Source organism: Oncorhynchus keta, chromosome 1 (genome assembly GCF_023373465.1).
Source record: "Oncorhynchus keta strain PuntledgeMale-10-30-2019 chromosome 1, Oket_V2, whole genome shotgun sequence".
Taxonomy (NCBI): domain Eukaryota; kingdom Metazoa; phylum Chordata; class Actinopteri; order Salmoniformes; family Salmonidae; genus Oncorhynchus; species Oncorhynchus keta.
In genome coordinates this window covers 6500752-6523473 of record NC_068421.1, presented here as the reverse complement: position 1 = coordinate 6523473, position 22722 = coordinate 6500752, and the positions used below count along the sequence as shown (strand labels likewise).

General features: G+C 47.9%; 1 protein-coding gene and 1 long non-coding RNA gene across 2 annotated transcripts in view; both read left to right on the top strand.

The window, feature by feature from the left end:
- LOC118382123 (tyrosine-protein kinase receptor UFO) overlaps positions 1 to 22722 on the top strand; it is a 109849-nt gene that overhangs the window by 32861 nt on the left and 54266 nt on the right. The window contains exon 5 of the mRNA XM_052469277.1: positions 7245 to 7441. Coding sequence (XP_052325237.1) covers positions 7245 to 7441 — 197 coding nt within the window. The remainder of the gene's footprint in view (positions 1 to 7244; positions 7442 to 22722) is intronic.
- Positions 4459 to 5119, top strand: LOC127910359 (uncharacterized). Its single transcript, XR_008074543.1, has 3 exons — positions 4459 to 4563; positions 4702 to 4967; positions 5025 to 5119. It is a non-coding gene; the product is annotated as an uncharacterized LOC127910359 (long non-coding RNA).

Below are 22722 nucleotides of genomic sequence, written 5' to 3'. Positions count from 1 at the left end.
AACTTAGGAACATGGGAACAACTTAGGAACATGGGAACAACTTAGGAACAACTTAGGAACATGGGAACAACTTAGGAACAACTTAGGAACATGGGAACAACTTAGGAACATGGGAACAACTTAGGAACATGGGAACAACTTAGGAACATAGGAACAACTTAGGAACATAGGAACAACTTAGGAACATGGGAACAACTTAGGAACATGGGAACAACTTAGGAACAACTTAGGAACATGGGAACAACTTAGGAACAACTTAGGAACATGGGAACAACTTAGGAACATGGGAACAACTTAGGAACATGGGAACAACTTAGGAACATGGGAACAACTTAGGAACATGGGAACAACTTAGGAACATGGGAACAACTTAGGAACATGGGAACAACTTAGGAACAACTTAGGAACATGGGAACAACTTAGGAACAACTTAGGAACATGGGAACAACTTAGGAACATGGGAACAACTTAGGAACAACTTAGGAACATGGGAACAACTTAGGAACATGGGAACAACTTAGGAACATAGGAACAACTTAGGAACATGGGAACAACTTAGGAACATAGGAACAACTTAGGAACATGGGAACAACTTAGGAACATGGGAACAACTTAGGAACATGGGAACAACTTAGGAACATGGGAACAACTTAGGAACATAGGAACAACTTAGGAACATGGGAACAACTTAGGAACATGGGAACAACTTAGGAACATGGGAACAACTTAGGAACATGGGAACAACTTAGGAACATGGGAACAACTTAGGAACATGGGAACAACTTAGGAACATGGGAACAACTTAGGAACATGGGAACAACTTAGGAACATGGGAACAACTTAGGAACATGGGAACAACTTAGGAACAACTTAGGAACATGGGAACAACTTAGGAACATGGGAACAACTTAGGAACAACTTAGGAACATGGGAACAACTTAGGAACAACTTAGGAACATGGGAACAACTTAGGAACAACTTAGGAACATGGGAACAACTTAGGAACATGGGAACAACTTAGGAACAACTTAGGAACATGGGAACAACTTAGGAACATGGGAACAACTTAGGAACATAGGAACAACTTAGGAACATAGGAACAACTTAGGAACATGGGAACAACTTAGGAACAACTTAGGAACATAGGAACAACTTAGGAACAACTTAGGAACATGGGAACAACTTAGGAACATGGGAACAACTTAGGAACAACATAGGAACATAGGAACAACTTAGGAACATGGGAACAACCTAGGAACAACTTAGGAACATGGGAACAACTTAGGAACATGGGAACAACTTAGGAACAACTTGGGAACAACTTAGGAACATGGGAACAACTTAGGAACATGGGAACAACTTAGGAACAACTTAGGGAACAACTTAGGAACAACTTAGGAACATGGGAACAACTTTAGGAACATGGGAACAACAACTTAGGAACATGGGAACAACTTAGGAACAACTTAGGAACATGGGAACAACTTAGGAACATGGGAACAACTTAGGAACAATAGGAACAACTTAGGAACATAGGAACAACTTAGGAACATGGGAACAACTTAGGAACATGGGAACAACTTAGGAACATGGGAACAACTTAGGAACAACTTAGGAACATAGGAACAACTTAGGAACATAGGAACAACTTAGGAACAACTTAGGAACATGGGAACAACTTAGGAACATGGGAACAACTTAGGAACATGGGAACAACTTAGGAACAACTTAGGAACATGGGAACAACTTAGGAACAACTTAGGAACATGGGAACAACTTAGGAACATAGGAACAACTTAGGAACAACTTAGGAACATGGGAACAACTTAGGAACATGGGAACAACTTAGGAACAACTTAGGAACATGGGAACAACTTAGGAACATGGGAACAACTTAGGAACATAGGAACAACTTAGGAACATGGGAACAACTTAGGAACATAGGAACAACTTAGGAACATGGGAACAACTTAGGAACATGGGAACAACTTAGGAACATGGGAACAACTTAGGAACATGGGAACAACTTAGGAACAACTTAGGAACATGGGAACAACTTAGGAACATAGGAACAACTTAGGAACATGGGAACAACTTAGGAACATGGGAACAACTTAGGAACATGGGAACAACTTAGGAACATGGGAACAACTTAGGAACATAGGAACAGGAACAACTTAGGAACATGGGAACAACTTAGGAACATAGGGGAACAACTTAGGAACAACTTAGGAACATGGGAACAACTTAGGAACATGGGAACAACTTAGGAACATGGGAACAACTTAGGAACAGGAATAGGAAACTTAGGAACAATGGGAACAACTTAGGAACATGGGAACAACTTAGGAACATGGGAACAACTTAGGAACATGGGAACAACTTAGGAACATAGGAACAACTTAGGAACATGGGAACAACTTAGGAACATTAGGGGAACAACTTAGGAACAACTTAGGAACATGGGAACAACTTAGGAACAGGAACAACTAGGAACATAGGAACAACTTAGGAACACAACTTAGGAACAACTTAGGAACATAGGAACAACTTAGGAACAACTTAGGAACATGGGAACAACTTAGGAACAACTTAGGAACATGGGAACAACTTAGGAACATGGGAACAACTTAGGAACAACTTAGGAACATGGGAACAACTTAGGAACATAGGAACACTTAGGAACAACTTAGGAACATGGGAACAACTTAGGAACATGGGAACAACTTAGGAACATGGGAACAACTTAGGAACATGGGAACAACTTAGGAACAACTTAGGAACATGGGAACAACTTAGGAACAAGGAACATAGGAAACTTAGGAACATGGGAACAACTTAGGAACATGGGAACAACTTAGGAACATGGGAACAACTTAGGAACATGGGAACAACTTAGGAACATAGGAACAACATGGGAACAACTTAGGAACATGGGAACAACTTAGGAACATGGGAACAACTTAGGAACATGGGAACAACTTAGGAACATGGGAACAACTTAGGAACATAGGAACATGGGAACAACTTAGGAACATGGGAACAACTTAGGAACATGGGAACAACTTAGGAACATAGGAACAACTTAGGAACATGGGAACAACTTAGGAACATGGGAACAACTTAGGAACATGGGAACAACTTAGGAACATGGGAACAACTTAGGAACATGGGAACAACTTAGGAACATGGGAACAACTTAGGAACAACTTAGGAACAACTTAGGAACAACTTAGGAACAACTTATGGGAACAACTTAGGAACAATAGGAACAACTTAGGAACATGGGAACAACTTAGGAACATGGGAACAACTTAGGAACATGGGAACAACTTAGGAACAACTTAGGAACATGGGAACAACTTAGGAACATGGGAACAACTTAGGAACATAGGAACATGGGAACAACTTAGGAACATGGGAACAACTTAGGAACATGGGAACAACTTAGGAACATAGGAACAACTTAGGAACATGGGAACAACTTAGGAACATGGGAACAACTTTAGGAACATGGGAACAACTTAGGAACAACTTAGGAACATGGGAACAACTTAGGGAACAACTTAGGAACATGGGAACAACTTAGGAACATGGGAACATGGGAACAACTTAGGAACATGGGAACAACTTAGGAACATGGGAACAACTTAGGAACAGGAACAACTTAGGAACAACTTAGGAACATAGGAACAACTTAGGAACATAGGAACAACTTAGGAACATGGGAACAACTTAGGAACATAGGAACAACTTAGGAACATGGGAACAACTTAGGAACATGGGAACAACTTAGGAACATGGGAACAACTTAGGAACATAGGAACAACTTAGGAACATGGGAACAACTTAGGAACATAGGAACAACTTAGGAACATAGGAACAACTTAGGAACATGGGAACAACTTAGGAACATGGGAACAACTTAGGAACATGGGAACAACTTAGGAACAACTTAGGAACATAGGAACAACTTAGGAACAACTTAGGAACATGGGAACAACTTAGGAACATGGGAACAACTTAGGAACAACTTAGGAACATGGGAACAACTTAGGAACAACTTAGGAACATGGGAACAACTTAGGAACATGGGAACAACTTAGGAACATAGGAACAACTTAGGAACATAGGAACAACTTAGGAACATAGGAACAACTTAGGAACATAGGAACAACTTAGGAACTTTTTTGTGTTTTAGTTGTGGTAGTGTGTTTTAGTTGTGGTAGTGTGTTTTAGTTGTGGTAGTGTGTTTTAGTTGAGGTAGTGTGTTTAGTTGTGGTAGTGTGTTTTAGTTGTGGTAGTAGTGTGTTGTAGGTAGTGTGTGGTAGTTGTGGTAGTGTGTTTTAGTTGTGGTAGTGTGTTTTAGTTGTGGTAGTGTGTTTTAGTTGTGGTAGTGTGTTTTAGTTGTGGTAGTGTGTTGTAGTTGTGGTAGTGATTTTAGTTGTGGTAGTGTGTTTTAGTTGTGGTAGTGTGTTTTAGTTGTGGTAGTGTGTTTTAGTTGTGGTAGTGTGTTTTAGTTGTGGTAGTGTGTTTTAGTTGTGGTAGTGTGTTTTAGTTGAGGTAGTGTGTTGTAGTTGTGGTAGTGTGTTTTAGTTGTGGTAGTGTGTTTTAGTTGAGGTAGTGTGTTTTAGTTGTGGTAGTGTAGTGTGTTGTAGTTGTGGTAGTGTGTTTTAGTTGTGGTAGTGTGTTTTACTTGAGGTAGTGTGTTTTAGTTGTGGTAGTGTGTTTTAGTTGTGGTAGTGTGTTGTAGTTGTGGTAGTGTGTTTTAGTTGTGGTAGTGTGTTTTAGTTGTGGTAGTGTGTTTTAGTTGTGGTAGTGTGTTTTAGTTGTGGTAGTGTGTTTTAGTTGAGGTAGTGTGTTTTAGTTGTGGTAGTGTGTTTTAGTTGTGGTAGTGTGTTTTAGTTGTGGTAGTGTGTTTTAGTTGTGGTAGTGTGTTTTAGTTGAGGTAGTGTGTTTTAGTTGAGGTAGTGTGTTTTAGTTGAGGTAGTGTGTTTTAGTTGTGGTAGTGTGTTTTAGTTGAGGTAGTGTGTTGTAGTTGTGGTAGTGTGTTTTAGTTGTGGTAGTGTGTTTTAGTTGAGGTAGTGTGTTTTAGTTGTGGTAGTGTGTTTTAGTTGAGGTAGTGTGTTTTGTTGTGTAGTTGTGGTAGTGTGTTTTAGTTGTGGTAGTGTGTTTTAGTTCTGGTAGTGTGTTTTAGTTGTCTGTAGTGTGTTTTAGCATGTTTTAGTGTGTTTAGTTGAGGTAGTGTGTTGTAGTTGTGGTAGTGTGTTTAGTTGAGGTAGTGTGTTTTAGTTGAGGTAGTGTGTTTTAGTTGAGGTCAGTGTGTTGTAGTTGAGGTAGTGTGTTTTAGTTGAGGTAGTGTGTTTTAGTTGAGGTAGTGTGTTTTAGTTGAGGTAGTGTGTTGTAGTTGTGGTAGTGTGTCAGCATTTGTTGAGGTATGTTTTCAGTGTGTTCTGTGAGTCTGTGTGTGTCTTTGTGTGTCTGTAAATGTTCCTGTCAAAACCCCCAGTCTGTGTGTGTGTCTGTGTGTGTCTGTGTGTGTCTGTGTGTGTCAGCATGTTTTGCCCCTTCAGTTCCCCCCAGTGTGTGTGTGCGTGTGTTCGCTTTTGAGTACCCAATGAGTCACTATCTGAGAGGACTCATTCACTACTGAATGTCAGCATGTGTCACCCCCAGTGTGTGGGTGTCTGAGTCATGAGTGTGTGTGTGTGTGTGTGTGTGGTGTGTGTGTCTGTGTGTGTGTGTGTGTGTGTGTGTGTGTGTGTGTGTGTGTGTGTGTCAGCGCTCAGCATGTTGCCCCTCTAGAAGGGCCCCTTCAATGAGAGCCAGGCGTGGTTCTACGCTGAGCTCTCTCTGTCCCTGATTTACACTCCTCAGCATGCTTCCTCCCCCAAAACCCCCAGCCTGTGGGTCCCATCTGATCTCACCCAGATCCCTAAACCCCCAGCCTGTGGGTCCCATCTGATCTCACCCAGATCCCTCACCCCCAGCCTGTGGGTCCCATCTGATCTCACCCAGATCCCTAACCCCCAGCCTGTGGGTCCCATCTGATCTCACCCAGATCCCTCACCCCCAGCCTGTGGGTCCCATCTGATCTCACCCAGATCCCTCACCCCCAGCCTGCTGGTCCCATCTGATCTCACCCAGATCCCTCACCCCCAGCCTGTGGGTCCCTCCATGATCTCACCCAGATCCCTCACCCCATCACCCTCCATGCTGGTCCCATCTGACCCTCAGCATACCCCCATCTACCCTCCATGTCCTCTATCAGCATCTACACCCATCTACCCTCCATGTTCTCTATCAGCATCTACACCCATCTACCCTCCATGTTCTCTATCAGCATCTACCCCCATCTACCCTCCATGTCCTCTATCAGCATCTACATCCATCTACCCTCCATGTCCTCTATCAGCATCTACATCCATCTACCCTCCATGTTCTCTATCAGCATCTACACCCATCTACCCTCCATGTTCTCTATCAGCATCTACACCCATCTACCCTCCATGTCCTCTATCAGCATCTACACCCATCTACCCTCCATGTTCTCTATCAGCATCTACCCCCATCTACCCTCCATGTTCTCTATCAGCATCTACCCCCATCTACCCTCCATGTTCTCTATCAGCATCTACCCCCATCTACCCTCCATGTCCTCTATCAGCATCTACCCTCCATGTCCTCTATCAGCATCTACCCCCATCTACCCTCCATGTCCTCTATCAGCATCTACCCCCATCTACCCTCCATCTTCTCTATCAGCATCCACACCCAGATCACAAAGCTGTCTGTAATCTTGATGCCAAACTCTTAACTTAATCCTAACCTGAACTAAGCCTGACCTTCCCCTGGTCCGACCCACAGCTCAGACACTAGATTCTGTTGAGTCGGGGTTCTGGGTTTGAATGACGTCTGCAGTTCCCTATGTGTTGCCTGGTTGGTTTATCCCAAGCAGAGTACCTCATTCTGTCGCTCCCCTCTTCTGTAACCAAGCTGTTGAAGAGAGGAGCACTCATTCTGTCGCTCCCCTCTTCTGTAACCAAGCTGTTGAAGAGAGGAGGACTCATTCTGTCGCTCCCCTCTTCTGTAACCAAGCTGTTGAAGAGAGGAACACCAGTCCCAACTCTCTGATCCCAGTTAAAGTACAATTAAACATTATGAAATGCATAACTGTGCTGCTTCTATCAACCCCCCCCTCCCGCCCCTTAATTTGAGGTGTGTTTTTCTGTTTTCTCCTCCAGGTCTGAACAGAACCAGTACTTTCTCCTGTGAGGCGCACAACCGTAAAGGAGTGGCAACATCAGGCTCTGGGACCATCACAGTCCTGCCATCCCAGCCCCAGAGAGTCAGGGCTGTTGACGTCACCAACTCTAGCCTGCTCCTCTCCTGGGAACCTGGCTTTGGAGGAGTCTATCCTATAACCCACTGCACCCTACAGGTAATTACCCATAACCCCCTGCACCATACAGGTTATTACCCATAACCCATTGCATCATACATATTACCCATAACCCACTGCACCATACAGGTAATTACCCATAACCCACTGCACCATACAGGTTATTACCCATAACCCACTGCACCATACAGGTTATTACCCATAACCCATTGCATCATACAGGTTATTACCCATAACCCACTGCACCATTATTACCCATAACCCACTGCACCATACAGGTTATTACCCATAACCCACTGCACCATACAGGTAATTACCCATAACCCATTGCATCATACAGGTTATTACCCATAACCCATTGCATCATACAGGTATTTACCCCTAACCCACTGCACCATACAGGTTATTACCCATAACCCATTGCACCATACAGGTAAGATGGGACAGGAAAATTCCATTCTGCAGAAATATGAAAAATGTAAAAGTAGAACAAATTAGGTAACCACTATAACTGTTACTTATTGAAACACTACACTTTGCAGTGCGGTTGACAAAACTGTGCGGAGTGCAGATTTCCCTTTAGTGCTTGAGCTCCCTGTCAATAAACACATCAATCTGCTAATCTGTCAGTAGTCTGTCTGTGGAATGTCAGTAGTGTGCCTGTAGAATGTCAGTAGTCTGTATGTCTGTAGACTGTCCGTGATCTGTCTGTAGTCTGCCAGTAGTCTGCCTGTAGTCTGTAGTTTGTCAGTAGTCAGTCTGTAGTCTGTCTGTAATTTGTCTGTGGACTGTCAGTGGTCTGTATGTAGTCTGTTGGTGGTCTGTCAGTGGCTTGTCTGTAGACTGCCCATGATCTGTCAGTAGTTTATCTGGAGTCTTTGTCAGTGGTCTGTCAGTAGTCTGTCAGTAGTCTGTCAGTAAGTAGTCTGTCAGTAGTTTGTCAGTAGTCTGTCAGTAGTCTGTCTGTAGTCTGTCTGTAGTCTGTCAGTAGTCTGTCAGTAGTCTGTCTGTAGTCTGTCAGTAGTCTGTCAGTAGTCTGTCAGTAATCTGTCTGTAGTCTGTCAGTAGCCTGTCAGTAGTCTTTCAGTAGTCTGTCAGTAATCTGTCAGTAGTCTGTCAGTAGTCTGTCAGTAGTCTGTCAGTAGTCTGTCAGTAGATGTCAGTAGTCTGTCAGTAGTCTGTCAGTAGTATTTCAGTAGATGCCTGTAGTCTGTCTGTAGTCTGTCAGTAGTCTGTCAGTAGTCTGTCAGTAGTCTGTCAGTAGACGTCTGTAGTCTGTCAGTAGTCTGTCAGTAGTCTGTCAGTAGAGGTCTGTAGTCTTTCAGTGGTCTGTCAGTGGTCTGTCAGTAGTCTTTCAGTAGTCTGTCAGTAGTCTGTCAGTAGTCTGTCAGTAGTCTGTCAGTAGTCTGTCTGTAGTCTGTCAGTAGTCTGTCAGTAGTCTGTCAGTAGACATCTGTAGTCTTTCAGTGGTCTGTCAGTAGTCTGTCAGTAGTCTGTCAGTAGTCTGTCTGTAGTCTGTCAGTAGTCTGTCAGTAGTCTTTCAGTAGTCTGTCAGTAGTCTTTCAGTAGTCTGTCTGTAGTCTGTCAGTAGTCTTTCAGTAGACACCTGTAGTCTGTCAGTAGTCTGTCAGTAGTCTGTCTGTAGTCTGTCAGTAGTCTGTCAGTAGTCTGTCAGTAGACATCTGTAGTCTTTCAGTGGTCTGTCAGGAGTCTGTCAGTAGTCTGTCTGTAGTCTGTATGTAGTCTGTCAGTAGTCTGTCAGTAGTCTGTCAGTAGTCTTTCAGTAGTCTGTCTGTAGTCTGTCTGTAGTCTGTCTGTAGTCTGTCAGTAGTCCTTCAGTAGACGTCTGTAGTCTGTCAGTAGTCTGTCAGTAGTCTGTCAGTAGTCTGTCAGTAGTCTGTCGGTAGTCTGTCAGTAGTCTGTCAGTAGTCTGTCAGTAGTCTGTCAGTAGTCTGTCAGTAGACGTCTGTAGTCTGTCAGTAGTCTGTCAGTAGTCTGTCAGTAGTCTGTCTGTAGTCTGTCAGTAGTCTGTCAGTAGTCTGTCAGTAGTCTGTCAGTAGTCTGTCTGTAGTCTGTCAGTAGTCTGTCAGTAGTCTGTCAGTAGTCTGTCTGTAGTCTGTCAGTAGTCCTTCAGTAGACGTCTGTAGTCTGTCAGTAGTCTGTCAGTAGTCTGTCAGTAGTCTGTCTGTAGTCTGTCAGTAGTCTGTCAGTAGTCTGTCAGTAGTCTGTAGTCTTTCAGTAGTCTGTCAGTAGTCTGTCAGTAGTCTGTCAGTAGTCTGTCAGTAGTCTGTCAGTAGTCTGTCAGTAGTCTGTCAGTAGTCTGTCAGTAGTCTGTCAGTAGTCTGTCTGTAGTCTGTCAGTAGTCTGTCAGTAGTCTGTCAGTAGTCTTTCAGTAGTCTGTCAGTAGTCTGTCTGTAGTCTGTCAGTAGTCTGTCAGTAGTCTGTCAGTAGTCTGTCAGTAGTCCTTCAGTAGATGTCTGTAGTCTGTCAGTAGTCTGTCAGTAGACTGTCTGTAGTCTGTCAGTAGTCCTTCAGTAGACGTCAGTAGTCTGTCAGTAGTCTGTCAGTAGTCTGTCAGTAGTCTGTCAGTAGTCTGTCTGTAGTCTGTCAGTAGTCTGTCTGTAGTCTGTCAGTAGTCTGTCTGTAGTCTGTCTGTAGTCTGTCTGTAGTCTGTCAGTAGTCTGTCAGTAGTCTGTCAGTAGTCTGTCTGTAGTCTGTCAGTAGTCTTTCAGTAGTCTGTCAGTAGTCTGTCTGTAGTCTGTCAGTAGTCTGTCAGTAGTCTGTCAGTAGTCTTCAGTAGATGTCAGTAGTCTGTCAGTAGTCTGTCAGTAGTCTGTCAGTAGTCTGTCAGTAGTCTGTCAGTAGTCTGTCAGTAGTCTTTCAGTAGTCTGTCTGTAGTCTGTCAGTAGTCTGTCAGTAGTCTGTCTGTAGTCTGTAGTCTGTCAGTAGTCCTTCAGTGTCTGTAGTCTGTCAGTAGTCTGTCAGTAGTCTGTCAGTAGTCTGTCTGTAGTCTGTCAGTAGTCTGTAGTCTGTCAGTAGTCTGTCAGTAGTCTGTCAGTAGTCTGTCAGTAGTCTGTCAGTAGTCTGTCTGTAGTCTGTCAGTAGTCTGTCAGTAGTCTGTCTGTAGTCTGTCTGTAGTCTGTCAGTAGTCTGTCAGTAGTCTGTCAGTAGACGTCTGTAGTCTGTCAGTAGTCTGTCAGTAGTCTGTCAGTAGTCTGTCTGTAGTCTGTCAGTAGTCTTCAGTAGTCGTCTGTAGTCTGTCAGTAGTCTGTCAGTAGTCTGTCAGTAGTCTGTCTGTAGTCTGTCAGTAGTCTGTCAGTAGTCTGTCAGTAGACATCTGTAGTCTTTCAGTGGTCTGTCAGTAGTCTTTCAGTAGTCTGTCTGTAGTCTGTCAGTAGTCTGTCAGTAGTCTTTCAGTAGTCTGTCAGTAGTCTGTCAGTAGTCTGTCAGTAGTCTGTCAGTAGTCTGTCAGTAGTCTGTCAGTAGTCTTTCAGTAGTCTGTCAGTAGTCTGTCAGTAGTCTGTCAGTAGTCTGTCAGTAGTCTGTCAGTAGTCTGTCAGTAGTCCTTCAGTAGATGTCTGTAGTCTGTCAGTAGTCTGTCAGTAGTCTGTCAGTAGTCTGTCAGTAGTCCTTCAGTAGTCCGTCAGTAGTCTGTCAGTAGTCTGTCAGTAGTCTGTCAGTAGCCTGTCTGTAGTCTGTCAGTAGTCTGTCAGTAGTCTGTCTGTAGTCTGTCAGTAGTCTGTCACTCTGTAGTCAGTAGTCTGTCAGTAGTCTGTCTGTAGTCTGTCAGTAGTCTGACCATTTTCTCTGTCTGTAGTCTGTCAGTAGTCTGTCAGTAGTCTGTCAGTAGTCTTTCAGTAGTCTGTCAGTAGTCTGTCTGTAGTCTGTCAGTAGTCTGTCAGTAGTCTGTCAGTAGTCCTTCAGTAGCCTGTCTGTAGTCTGTCAGTAGTCTGTCAGTAGTCTGTCTGTAGTCTGTCAGTAGTCCTTCAGTAGACATCAGTAGTCTGTCAGTAGTCTGTCAGTAGTCTGTCAGTAGCCTGTCTGTAGTCTGTCAGTAGTCTGTCAGTAGTCTGTCTGTAGTCTGTCAGTAGTCTGTCAGTAGTCTGTCAGTAGACATCTGTAGTCTGTCTGTAGTCTGTCAGTAGTCTGTCAGTAGTCTGTCAGTAGTCTGTCTGTAGTCTGTCTGTAGTCTGTCTGTAGTCTGTCAGTAGTCTGTCAGTAGTCTGTCTGTAGTCTGTCTGTAGTCTGTCAGTAGTCTGTCAGTAGTCTGTCAGTAGTCTGTCTGTAGTCTGTCTGTAGTCTGTCTGTAGTCTGTCAGTAGTCTGTCTGTAGTCTGTCAGTAGTCTGTCAGTAGTCTGTCAGTAGTCTGTCAGTAGTCTGTCTGTAGTCTGTCTGTAGTCTGTCAGTAGTCTGTCAGTAGTCTGTCAGTAGTCTGTCAGTAGTCTGTCAGTAGTCCTTCAGTAGTCTGTCAGTAGTCTGTCAGTAGTCTGTCAGTAGTCTGTCTGTAGTCTGTCAGTAGTCTGTCAGTAGTCTGTCAGTAGTCTGTCAGTAGTCCTTCAGTAGTCTGTCAGTAATCTGTCTGTAGTCTGTCAGTAGTCTGTCAGTAGTCTGTCTGTAGTCTGTCAGTAGTCTGTCAGTAGTCCTTCAGTAGTCTGTCAGTAGTCTGTCTGTAGTCTGTCAGTAGCCTGTCTGTAGTCTGTCAGTAGTCTGTCAGTAGTCTGTCAGTAGTCTGTCAGTAGTCTGTCAGTAGTCTGTCAGTAGTCTGTCAGTAGTCTGTCTGTAGTCTGTCTGTAGTCTGTCAGTAGTCTGTCAGTAGTCTTTCAGTAGTCTGTCTGTAGTCTTTCAGTAGTCTGTCAGTAGTCTGTCAGTAGTCTGTCTGTAGTCTGTCAGTAGTCTGTCAGTAATCTGTCAGTAGTCTGTCAGTAGACGTCTGAGTCCTGGTGACCATGTCCTTGTTCAACAGACTTCAAAGAGGAAAGAGCTTTTCTTCCTCTAACTCGACTTCCAATTCCCTCCCTCCTCCCTCCATTCCGTCATGTAGCAGTGGTATCAGATTTCACTGGGAAAGTGGCCTCCTGGACTAATTTCGTGTAGTCCCCTCCCTCCCTCCCTCCCTCCCTCCCTCCCTCCCTCCCTACCGCTCAAAGGCCATTATAGTGGAGGACCATTTTCTCCTGTTGCAGTAGAGAGAGCAGAGAGCAGAACAGAACAGAGTACCACCCCTAAATGTCTGGTTCTAATAAAACAACTCCTGCTGCACCCCTCTGCCTGCACCCCTCTGCCTGCACCCCTCCGCCTGCACCCCTCTGCCTGCACCCCTCCGCCTGCACCCCTCTGCCTGCACCCCTCCGCCTGCACCCCTCCGCCTGCACCCCTCTGCCTGCACCCCTCTGCCTGCACCCCTCCGCCTGCACTCCCTCAGCCTGCACCCCTCCGCCTGCACCCCTCCGCCTGCACCCCTCTGCCTGCACCCCTCTGCCTGCACCCCTCTGCCTGCACCCCTCTGCCTGCACCCCTCCGCCTGCACCCCTCCGCCTGCACCCCTCTGCCTGCACCCCTCCGCCTGCACCCCTCTGCCTGCACCCCTCTGCCTGCACCCCTCTGCCTGCACCCCTCTGCCTGCACCCCTCCGCCTGCACCCCTCTGCCTGCACCCCTCCGCCTGCACCCCTCTGCCTGCACCCCTCAGCCTGCACCCCTCAGCCTGCACCCCTCCGCCTGCACCCCTCCGCCTGCACCCTATGCTGCTGCTCTACCCCCCACCTCCAGGCCCGTATCCCCCATGCCACGGGCTTACAGCCAAGTGGCCAGCTACGGAGGAATGGGGAGAAATATGAATTTAATGGTTGAAAAGGCAACAGTGCTGGAGGAATGAAAGATTTTATTGTAGTAGGAAGTAGGAGAGAGAGACAGAAAGAGAGACAGAGACAGAGAGAGAGACAGAGAGACAGAGAGAGAGAGAGAGAGAGAGAGTTCCACTCTCAGACAGAGAGAGAGACAGAGAGAGAGAGACAGAAAGAGAGACTCAGAGTTCCACTCTCAGACAGAGTTGAGACTCTCAGACTCAGAGAGAGAGAGAGAGACTCAGAGAGACAGAGAGAGAGAGAGACAGAGAGAGAGACAGAGAGAGAGAGACAGAGAGAGAGTTCCAGAGAGACAGAGAGAGAGAGACAGAGAGAGAGAGACAGAGAGACAGAGACAGTGTTGCAGAGTTCCACTCTCAGAGACTCAGACAGAGAGAGAGAGAGAGAGAGAGACTCAGAGAGAGAGAGACAGAGACAGAGAAGAGAGAGAGAGACAGAGAAGTTGAGACTCTCAGAGACAGAGAAGGAGAGAGTTGAGTTCCAGAGAGAGAGAGAGAGAGACAGAGAGAGAGAGTTCCACTCAGAGAGACTCTCAGAGAGAGAGAGAGAGAGAGAGAGAGAGAGAGAGACTCTCAGAGAGAGAGAGAGAGTTCCACTGGACTAGAGTTCCACAAAAATAAAGACAAAAATAAAGACAAAAATAAAGACAAAAATAAAGACATACAGAGACCAGAGCCAGAGGAAAGAGCCAGAGCCAGCCAGAGGACAGAGACAACCAGAGGAAAGGAAACAGGGGAAGACAGCAGGTATCGGCTGGGCTGGGGTGAATGTGAGCCATGCTCAAGGAATGCTCTAGCTATAACAGCCCCAGCTCTAGCAGTGTGACTCAGGAGTCAGTTGTTCATTGTTTACAGGACTAATTCTGGCATAACTGCTCACTCACACACTCTCAGGGACTCTGTGTTGTTGAGTTCCACTCTCAGGGACTCAGTGTTGTTGAGTTCCACTCTCAGGGACTCAGTGTTGTCGAGTTCCACTCTCAGTGACTCAGTGTTGTTGAGTTCCACTCTCAGTGACTCAGTGTTGTTGAGTTCCACTCTCAGTGACTCAGTGTTGTTGAGTTCCACTCTCAGGGACTCAGTGTTGTTGAGTTCCACTCTCAGTGACTCAGTGTTGTTGAGTTCCACTCTCAGTGACTCAGTGTTGTTGAGTTCCACTCTCAGGGACTCTGTGTTGTTGAGTTCCACTCTGTGTTGTTGAGTTCCACTCTCAGGGACTCAGTGTTGTTGAGTTCCACTCTCAGTGACTCTGTGTTGTTGAGTTCCACTCTCAGTGACTCAGTGTTGTTGAGTTCCACTCTCAGTGACTCTGTGTTGTTGAGTTCCACTCTCAGGGACTCTGTGTTGTTGAGTTCCACTCTCAGTGACTCAGTGTTGTTGAGTTCCACTCTCAGTGACTCAGTGTTGTTGAGTTCCACTCTCAGTGACTCTGTGTTGTTGAGTTCCACTCTCAGGGACTCTGTGTTGTTGAGTTCCACTCTCAGTGACTCAGTGTTGTTGAGTTCCACTCTCAGTGACTCAGTGTTGTTGAGTTCCACTCTCAGTGACTCTGTGTTGTTGAGTTCCACTCTCAGGGACTCAGTGTTGTTGAGTTCCACTCTCAGGGACTCAGTGTTGTCGAGTTCCACTCTCAGTGACTCAGTGTTGTTGAGTTCCACTCTCAGTGTTGTTGAGTTGACTCTGTGTTGTTGAGTTCCACTCTCAGGGACTCAGTGTTGTTGAGTTCCACTCTCAGGGACTCAGTGTTGTTGAGTTCCACTCTCTGACTCAGTGTTGTTGAGTTCAGTGTTGTTGACTCTGTGTTGTTGTTGAGTTCCACTCTCAGTGACTCTGTGTTGTTGAGTTCCACTCTCAGTGACTCTGTGTTGTTGAGTTCCACTCTCAGTGACTCAGTGTTGTTGAGTTCCACTCTCAGTGTTGTTGAGTTCCACTCTCAGTGACTCAGTGTTGTTGAGTTCCACTCTCAGTGACTCAGTGTTGTTGAGTTCCACTCTCAGTTGACTCAGTGTTGTTGAGTTCCACTCTCAGTGACTCAGTGTTGTTGAGTTCCAGGACTCAGTGTTGTTGAGTTCCACTCTCAGTGACTCTGTGTTGTTGAGTTCCACTCTCAGGGAGGGTTCCACTCAGTGTTGTTGAGTTCCACTCTCAGGGACTCAGTGTTGTTGAGTTCCACTCAGTGTTGTTGAGTTCCACTCTCAGTGACTCAGTGTTGTTGAGTTCCACTCTCTCAGTGACTCAGTGTTGTTGAGTTCCACTCTCAGTGACTCAGTGTTGTTGAGTTCCACTCTCAGGGACTCAGTGTTGTTGAGACTCAGTGTTGTTGAGTTCCACTCAGTGTTGTTGAGTTCCACTCTCAGTGACTCAGTGTTGTTGAGTTCCACTCCAGGGACTCAGTGTTGTTGAGTTCCACTCAGTGACTCAGTGTTGTTGACAGTGACTCAGTGTTGTTGAGTTCCACTCTCAGTGACTCAGTGTTGTTGAGTTCCACTCTCAGTGAGTTCCACTCTCAGGACTCAGTGTTGTTGAGTTCCACTCAGTGTGCTGTTGAGTTCCACTCTCAGGGACTCAGTGTTGTTGAGTTCCAGGGACTCTCAGTGTTGTTGAGTTCCACTCAGTGTTGTTGAGTTCCACTCAGGGACTCAGTGTTGTGACTCAGTGTTGTTGAGTTCCACTCTCAGTGACTCAGTGTTGTTGAGTTCCACTCAGTGTTGTTGAGTTCCACTCTCAGTTGAGACTCAGTGTTGTTGAGTTCCACTCTCAGGGACTCAGTGTTGTTGAGTTCCACTCAGTGTTGTTGAGTTCTCAGTGACTCAGTGTTGTTGAGTTCCACTCTCAGTGACTCAGTGTTGTTGAGTTCCACTCAGTGTTGTTGAGTTCCACTCTCAGGGACTCAGTGTTGTTGAGTTCCACTCTCAGTGACTCAGTGTTGTTGAGTTCCAGTGTTGTTGAGTTCCACTCAGTTGAGTTCCACTCTCAGTGTTGTTGAGTTCCACTCTCAGGGACTCAGTGTTGTTGAGTTCCACTCTCAGTGACTCAGTGTTGTTGAGTTCCACTCAGTGTTGTTGAGGGACTCAGTGTTGTTGAGTTCCACTCTCAGTGACTCAGTGTTGTTGAGTTCCACTCAGGGACTGTGTTGTTGAGTTCCACTCTCAGTGACTCAGTGTTGTTGAGTTCTCAGTGTTGTTGAGACTCAGTGTTGTTGAGTTCCACTCAGTGTTGTTGAGTTCCACTCTCAGTGACTCAGTGTTGTTGAGTTCCACTCAGTGTTGTTGAGTTCCACTCTCAGGGACTCAGTGTTGTTGAGTTCCACTCTCAGTGTTGACTCAGTGTTGTTGAGTTCCACTCTCAGGGACTCAGTGTTGTTGAGTTCCACTCAGGGACTCAGTGTTGTTGAGTTCCACTCTCAGTGACTCAGTGTTGTTGAGTTCCACTCTCAGTGACTCTGTGTTGTTGAGTTCCACTCTCAGTGACTCAGTGTTGTTGTTGTTGTTGAGTTCCACTCTCAGTGACTCAGTGTTGTTGAGTTCCACTCTCAGTGACTCAGTGTTGTTGAGTTCCACTCAGGGACTCAGTGTTGTTGAGACTCAGTGTTGTTGAGTTCCACTCTCAGTGACTCAGTGTTGTTGAGTTCCACTCTCAGGGACTCAGTGTTGTTGAGTTCCACTCAGTGTTGTTGAGTTCCACTCTCAGTGACTCAGTGTTGTTGAGTTCCACTCTCAGTGACTCAGTGTTGTTGAGTTCCACTCTCAGTGACTCAGTGTTGTTGAGTTCCACTCTCAGTGTTGTTGAGTGACTCAGTGTTGTTGAGTTCCAGTGACTCAGTGTTGTTGAGTTCCACTCAGTGACTCAGTTGGACTCAGTGTTGTTGAGTTCCACTCAGTGTTGTTGAGTTCCACTCAGTGTTGTTGAGTTCCACTCTCAGTGACTCAGTGTTGTTGAGTTCCACTCTCAGTGACTCAGTGTTGTTGAGTTCCACTCTCAGTGACTCAGTGTTGTTGAGTTCCACTCAGTGTTGTTGAGTTCCACAGTGACTCAGGGACTCAGTGTTGTTGAGTTTCCACTCAGTGTTGTTGAGTTCCACTCTCAGTGACTCAGTGTTGTTGAGTTCCACTCAGTGTTGTTGAGTTCCACTCTCAGTGACTCAGTGTTGTTTGAGTTCCACTCTCAGTGACTCAGTGTTGTTGAGTTCCACTCAGTGTTGTTGAGTTCCACTCTCAGGACTCAGTGTTGTTGAGTTCCACTCTCAGGGACTCAGTGTTGTTGAGTTCCACTCTCAGGGACTCAGTGTTGTTGAGTTCCACTCAGTGTTGTTGAGTTCCACTCTCAGTGACTCAGTGTTGTTGAGTTCCACTCAGTGTTGTTGAGTTCCACTCTCAGTGACTCAGTGTTGTTGAGTTCCACTCAGTGTTGTTGAGTTCCACTCTCAGTGACTCAGTGTTGTTGAGTTCCACTCAGTGTTGTTGAGTTCCACTCTCAGGGACTCAGTGTTGTTGAGTTCCACTCTCAGGGACTCAGTGTTGTTGAGTTCCACTCTCAGGGACTCAGTGTTGTTGAGTTCCACTCAGTGTTGTTGAGTTCCACTCAGTGTTGTTGAGTTCCACTCTCAGGGACTCAGTGTTGTTGAGTTCCACTCAGTGTTGTTGAGTTCCACTCTCAGGGACTCAGTGTTGTTGAGTTCCACTCTCAGGGACTCAGTGTTGTTGAGTTACACTCTCAGGGACTCAGTGTTGTTGAGTTACACTCAGTGTTGTTGAGTTCCACTCTCAGGGACTCAGTGTTGTTGAGTTCCACTCTCAGGGACTCAGTGTTGTTGAGTTCCACTCAGTGTTGTTGAGTTCCACTCAGTGTTAACACCACCTGTCCACTGTCCATCTATCCACCCATTCTCTTTCCATTCACACATTTGTGTGTGTTGATATTAGTGGAACCTCCAGACCCACCCTGTAGGCTTTAGCCTCTCTACCTCTAGTCCCACCCTGTAGCCTTCAGCCTCTCTACCTCTAGTCCCACCCTGTAGCCTTCAGCCTCTCTACCTCTAGTCCCACCCTGTAGCCTTCAGGCTCTCTACCTCTAGTCCCACCCTGTAGCCTTCAGCCTCTCTATCTCTAGTCCCACCCTGTAGCCTTCAGCCTCTCTACTACCAGTCCCACCCTGTAGCCTTCAGCCTCTCTACCTCTAGTCCCACCCTGTAGCCTTCAGCCTCTCTACTACCAGTCCCACCCTGTAGCCTTCAGCCTCTCTACCTCCAGTCCCACCCTGTAGCCTTCAGCCTCTCTACTACCAGTCCCACCCTGTAGCCTTCAGCCTCTCTACTACCAGTCCCACCCTGTAGCCTTCAGCCTCTCTACCTCTAGTCCCACCCTGTAGCCTTCAGCCTCTCTACCTCTAGTCCCACCCTGTAGCCTTCAGCCTCTCTACCTCCAGTCCCACCCTGTAGCCTTCAGCCTCTCTCAGTCCCACCCAGTCCCACCTGTAGCCTTCAGCCTCTCTACCTCCAGTCCCACCCTGTAGCCTTCCCAGACTCTCTACCTCCAGTCCCACCCTGTAGCCTTCAGCCTCAGTCTACCTCTAGTCCCACCCTGTAGCCTTCAGCCTCTCCACCTCCAGTCCCACCCTGTAGCCTTCAGCCTCTCTACCTCCAGTCCCACCCTGTAGCCTCTCACCTCCAGTCCCACCCTGTAGCCTTCAGCCTCTCTACCTCCAGTCCCACCCTGTAGCCTTCAGCCTCTACCTCAGTCCCACCCTGTAGCCTTCAGTCTCTCCACCTCCAGTCCCACCCTGTAGCCTTCAGCCTCTCCACCTCCCAGTCCCAGCCTCTACCTCCAGTCCCACCCTCAGCCTCTCTACCTCCAGTCCCACCCTGTAGCCTTCAGCCTCTCCACCTCTAGTCCCACCCTGTAGCCTTCAGCCTCTCTACCTCCAGTCCCACCCTGTAGCCTTCAGCCTCTCTACCTCCAGTCCCACCCTGTAGCCTTCAGCCTCTCTACCTCTAGTCCCACCCTGTAGCCTTCAGCCTCTACCTCCAGTCCCACCCTGTAGCCTTCAGCCTCTCTACTACCAGTCCCACCCTGTAGCCTTCAGCCTCTCTCCAGTCCCACCCTGTAGCCTTCAGCCTCTCTACCTCTAGTCCCACCCTGTAGCCTTCAGCCTCTCTACCTCCAGTCCCACACCCTTCAGCCTCTAGCCTAGCCTTCAGCCTCTCTACCTCAGTCCCACCCTGTAGCCTTCAGCCTCTCTACCTCCAGTCCCACCCTGTAGTCCCACCCTGTAGCCTTCAGCCTCTCTACCTCCAGTCCCACCCTGTAGCCCAGCCTCTCTACCTCCAGTCCCACCCTGTAGCCTTCAGCCTCCTCTACCTCAGCCCAGTCCCACCCTGTAGCCTTCAGCCTCTCTACCTCCAGTCCCACCCTGTAGCCTTCAGCCTCTCTACCTCCAGTCCCACCCTGTAGCCTTCAGCCTCTCTACCTCCAGTCCCACCCTGTAGCCTTCAGCCCAGTCCCACCCAGCCTTCAGCCTCTACCTCCAGTCCCACCCTGTAGCCTTCAGCCTCTCTACCTCCAGTCCCACCCTAGCCTTCAGCCTCTCACCTCAGTCCCACCCTGTAGCCTTCACTACCCAGTCCCACCCTGTAGCCTTCAGCCTCTCTACCTCCAGTCCCACCCTGTAGCCTTCAGCCTCTACCTCCAGTCCCACCCTGTAGCCTTCAGCCTCTCTACCTCCAGTCCCACCCTGTAGCCTTCAGCCTCTCTACCTCCAGTCCCACCCTGTAGCCTTCAGCCTCTCTACCTCCAGTCCCACCCTGTAGCCTTCAGCCTCTCTACCTCCAGTCCCACCCTCCCACCCTGTAGCCTTCAGCCTCTACCTCCAGTCCCACCCTGTAGTCAGCCCACCTCCAGTCCCACCCTGTAGCCTTCAGCCTCTCTACCTCCAGTCCCACCCTGTAGCCTTCAGCCTCTCTACCTCCAGTCCCACCCTGTAGCCTTCAGCCTCTCTACCTCCAGTCCCACCCTGTAGCCTTCAGCCTCCAGTCCCACCCTACCTCCAGTCCCAGTCCCACCCTGTAGCCTTCAGCCTCTCCTACCTCCAGTCCCACCCTGTAGCCTTCAGCCTCTCTACCTCCAGTCCCACCCTGTAGCCTTCAGCCTTACCTCCAGTCCCAGCCTCAGTCCCACCCTACCTCCAGTCCCACCCTGTAGCCTTCAGCCTCTCTACCTCCAGTCCCACCCTGTAGCCTTCAGCCTCTCTACCTCTAGTCCCACCCTAGCCTTCAGCCTACCTCAGTCCCACCCTGTAGCCTCCAGCCCTCCACCCAGTCCCACCCTGTAGCCTTCAGCCTCTCTACCTCCAGTCCCACCCTGTAGCCTTCAGCCTCTCTACCTCTAGTCCCACCCTGTAGCCTTCAGCCTCTCTACCTCTAGTCCCACCCTGTAGCCTTCAGCCTCTCTACCTCTAGTCCCACCCTGTAGCCTTCAGCCTCTCTACCTCCAGTCCCACCCTGTAGCCTTCAGCCTCTCTACCTCTAGTCCCACCCTGTAGCCTTCAGCCTCTCTACCTCCAGTCCCACCCTGTAGCCTTCAGCCTCTCTACCTCCAGTCCCACCCTGTAGCCTTCAGCCTCTCTACCTCCAGTCCCACCCTGTAGCCTTCAGCCTCTCTACCTCCAGTCCCACCCTGTAGCCTTCAGCCTCTCTACCTCCAGTCCCACCCTGTAGCCTTCAGCCTCTCTACCTCCAGTCCCACCCTGTAGCCTTCAGCCTCTCTACCTCCAGTCCCACCCTGTAGCCTTCAGCCTCTCTACTACCAGTCCCACCCTGTAGCCTTCAGCCTCTCTACCAACACCACCCAAACACACCACAACACAAATACACACCACCACAACACAACACAACATACCACAACAACACAACACCACCTAAACACACCACAACACAACACACCACAACACCACCTAAACACACCACACACAACAACACACCACAACACCAAAACGCCACCACAACAACACACCACAACAACACAACAACACACCACAACACACAACAACACACCACAACACCAAAACGCCACCACAGCACAACACTACCCAAACACACAACAACACACCACAACACCAAAACGCCACAACAAACTACAACACCACCCCAACACAACCACAACAACACAACACCACCTAAACACACCACAACACAACCCAAATACACCAACACAACACAACACAGCCACAACAATAGTCCAGACTGGGATGTAGATCTTAATGACAGTGCTCTCTTCTCTCGTCTCCTGCTGTGTGGTCCCGTGTTAAAAGTGTTTACTAGAGTAGCTGTGTGTCGAGGCAGCATGTTATAATGTTCTCTCTGTGATGTTGAACCAGACCAGTCAGCATTAAACTGATGATATGGCTTTCTGAAGCACCTCACTGTCTGGGTTAGGGGTCGTGGTGAAAGATGGTGTTAGGGGTCGTGGTGAAAGATGGGGTTAGGGGTCGTGGTGAAAGATGGGGTTAGGGGTCGTGGTGAAAGATGGGGTTAGGGGTCGTGGTGAAAGATGGGGTTAGGGGTCGTGGTGAAAGATGGGGTTAGGGGTCGTGGTGAAAGATGGTGTTAGGGGTCGTGGTGAAAGATGGGGTTAGGGGTCGTGGTGAAAGATGGGGTTAGTGGTCGTGGTGAAAGATGGTGTTAGGGGTCGTGGTAAAAGATGGTGTTAGGGGTCGTGGGTGAACGATGGGGTTAGGGGTCGTGGTGAAAGATGGGGTTAGGGGTCGTGGTGAAAGATGGGGTTAGGGGTCGTGGTGAAAGATGGTGTTAGGGGTCGTGGTGAAAGATGGTGTTAGGGGTCGTGGTGAAAGATGGTGTTAGGGGTCGTGGTGAAAGATGGGGTTAGGGGTCGTGGTGAAAGATGGGGTTAGGGGTCGTGGTGAAAGATGGGGTTAGGGGTCGTGGTGAAAGATGGGGTTAGGGGTCGTGGTGAAAGATGGTGTTAGGGGTCGTGGTGAAAGATGGGGTTAGGGGTCGTGGTGAACGATGGGGTTAGGGGTCGTGGTGAAAGATGGGGTTAGGGGTCGTGGTGAAAGATGGGGTTAGGGGTCGTGGTGAAAGATGGTGTTAGGGGTCGTGGTGAACGATGGGGTTAGGGGTCGTGGTGAAAGATGGGGTTAGGGGTCGTGGTGAAAGATGGGGTTAGGGGTCGTGGTGAAAGATGGGGTTAGGGGTCGTGGTGAAAGATGGGGTTAGGGGTCGTGGTGAACAATGGGGTTAGGGGTCGTGGTGAACGATGGGGTTAGGGGTCGTGGTGAAAGATGGGGTTAGGGGTCGTGGTGAAAGATGGGGTTAGGGGTCGTGGTGAAAGATGGGGTTAGGGGTCGTGGTGAAAGATGTTCTCTGGTGATGTGAAGAGGGATTGGGACATATGACTTCCCTTTAAGGAGAAACTGAAGCTCATGTTTCTAGACTATACTGTTGA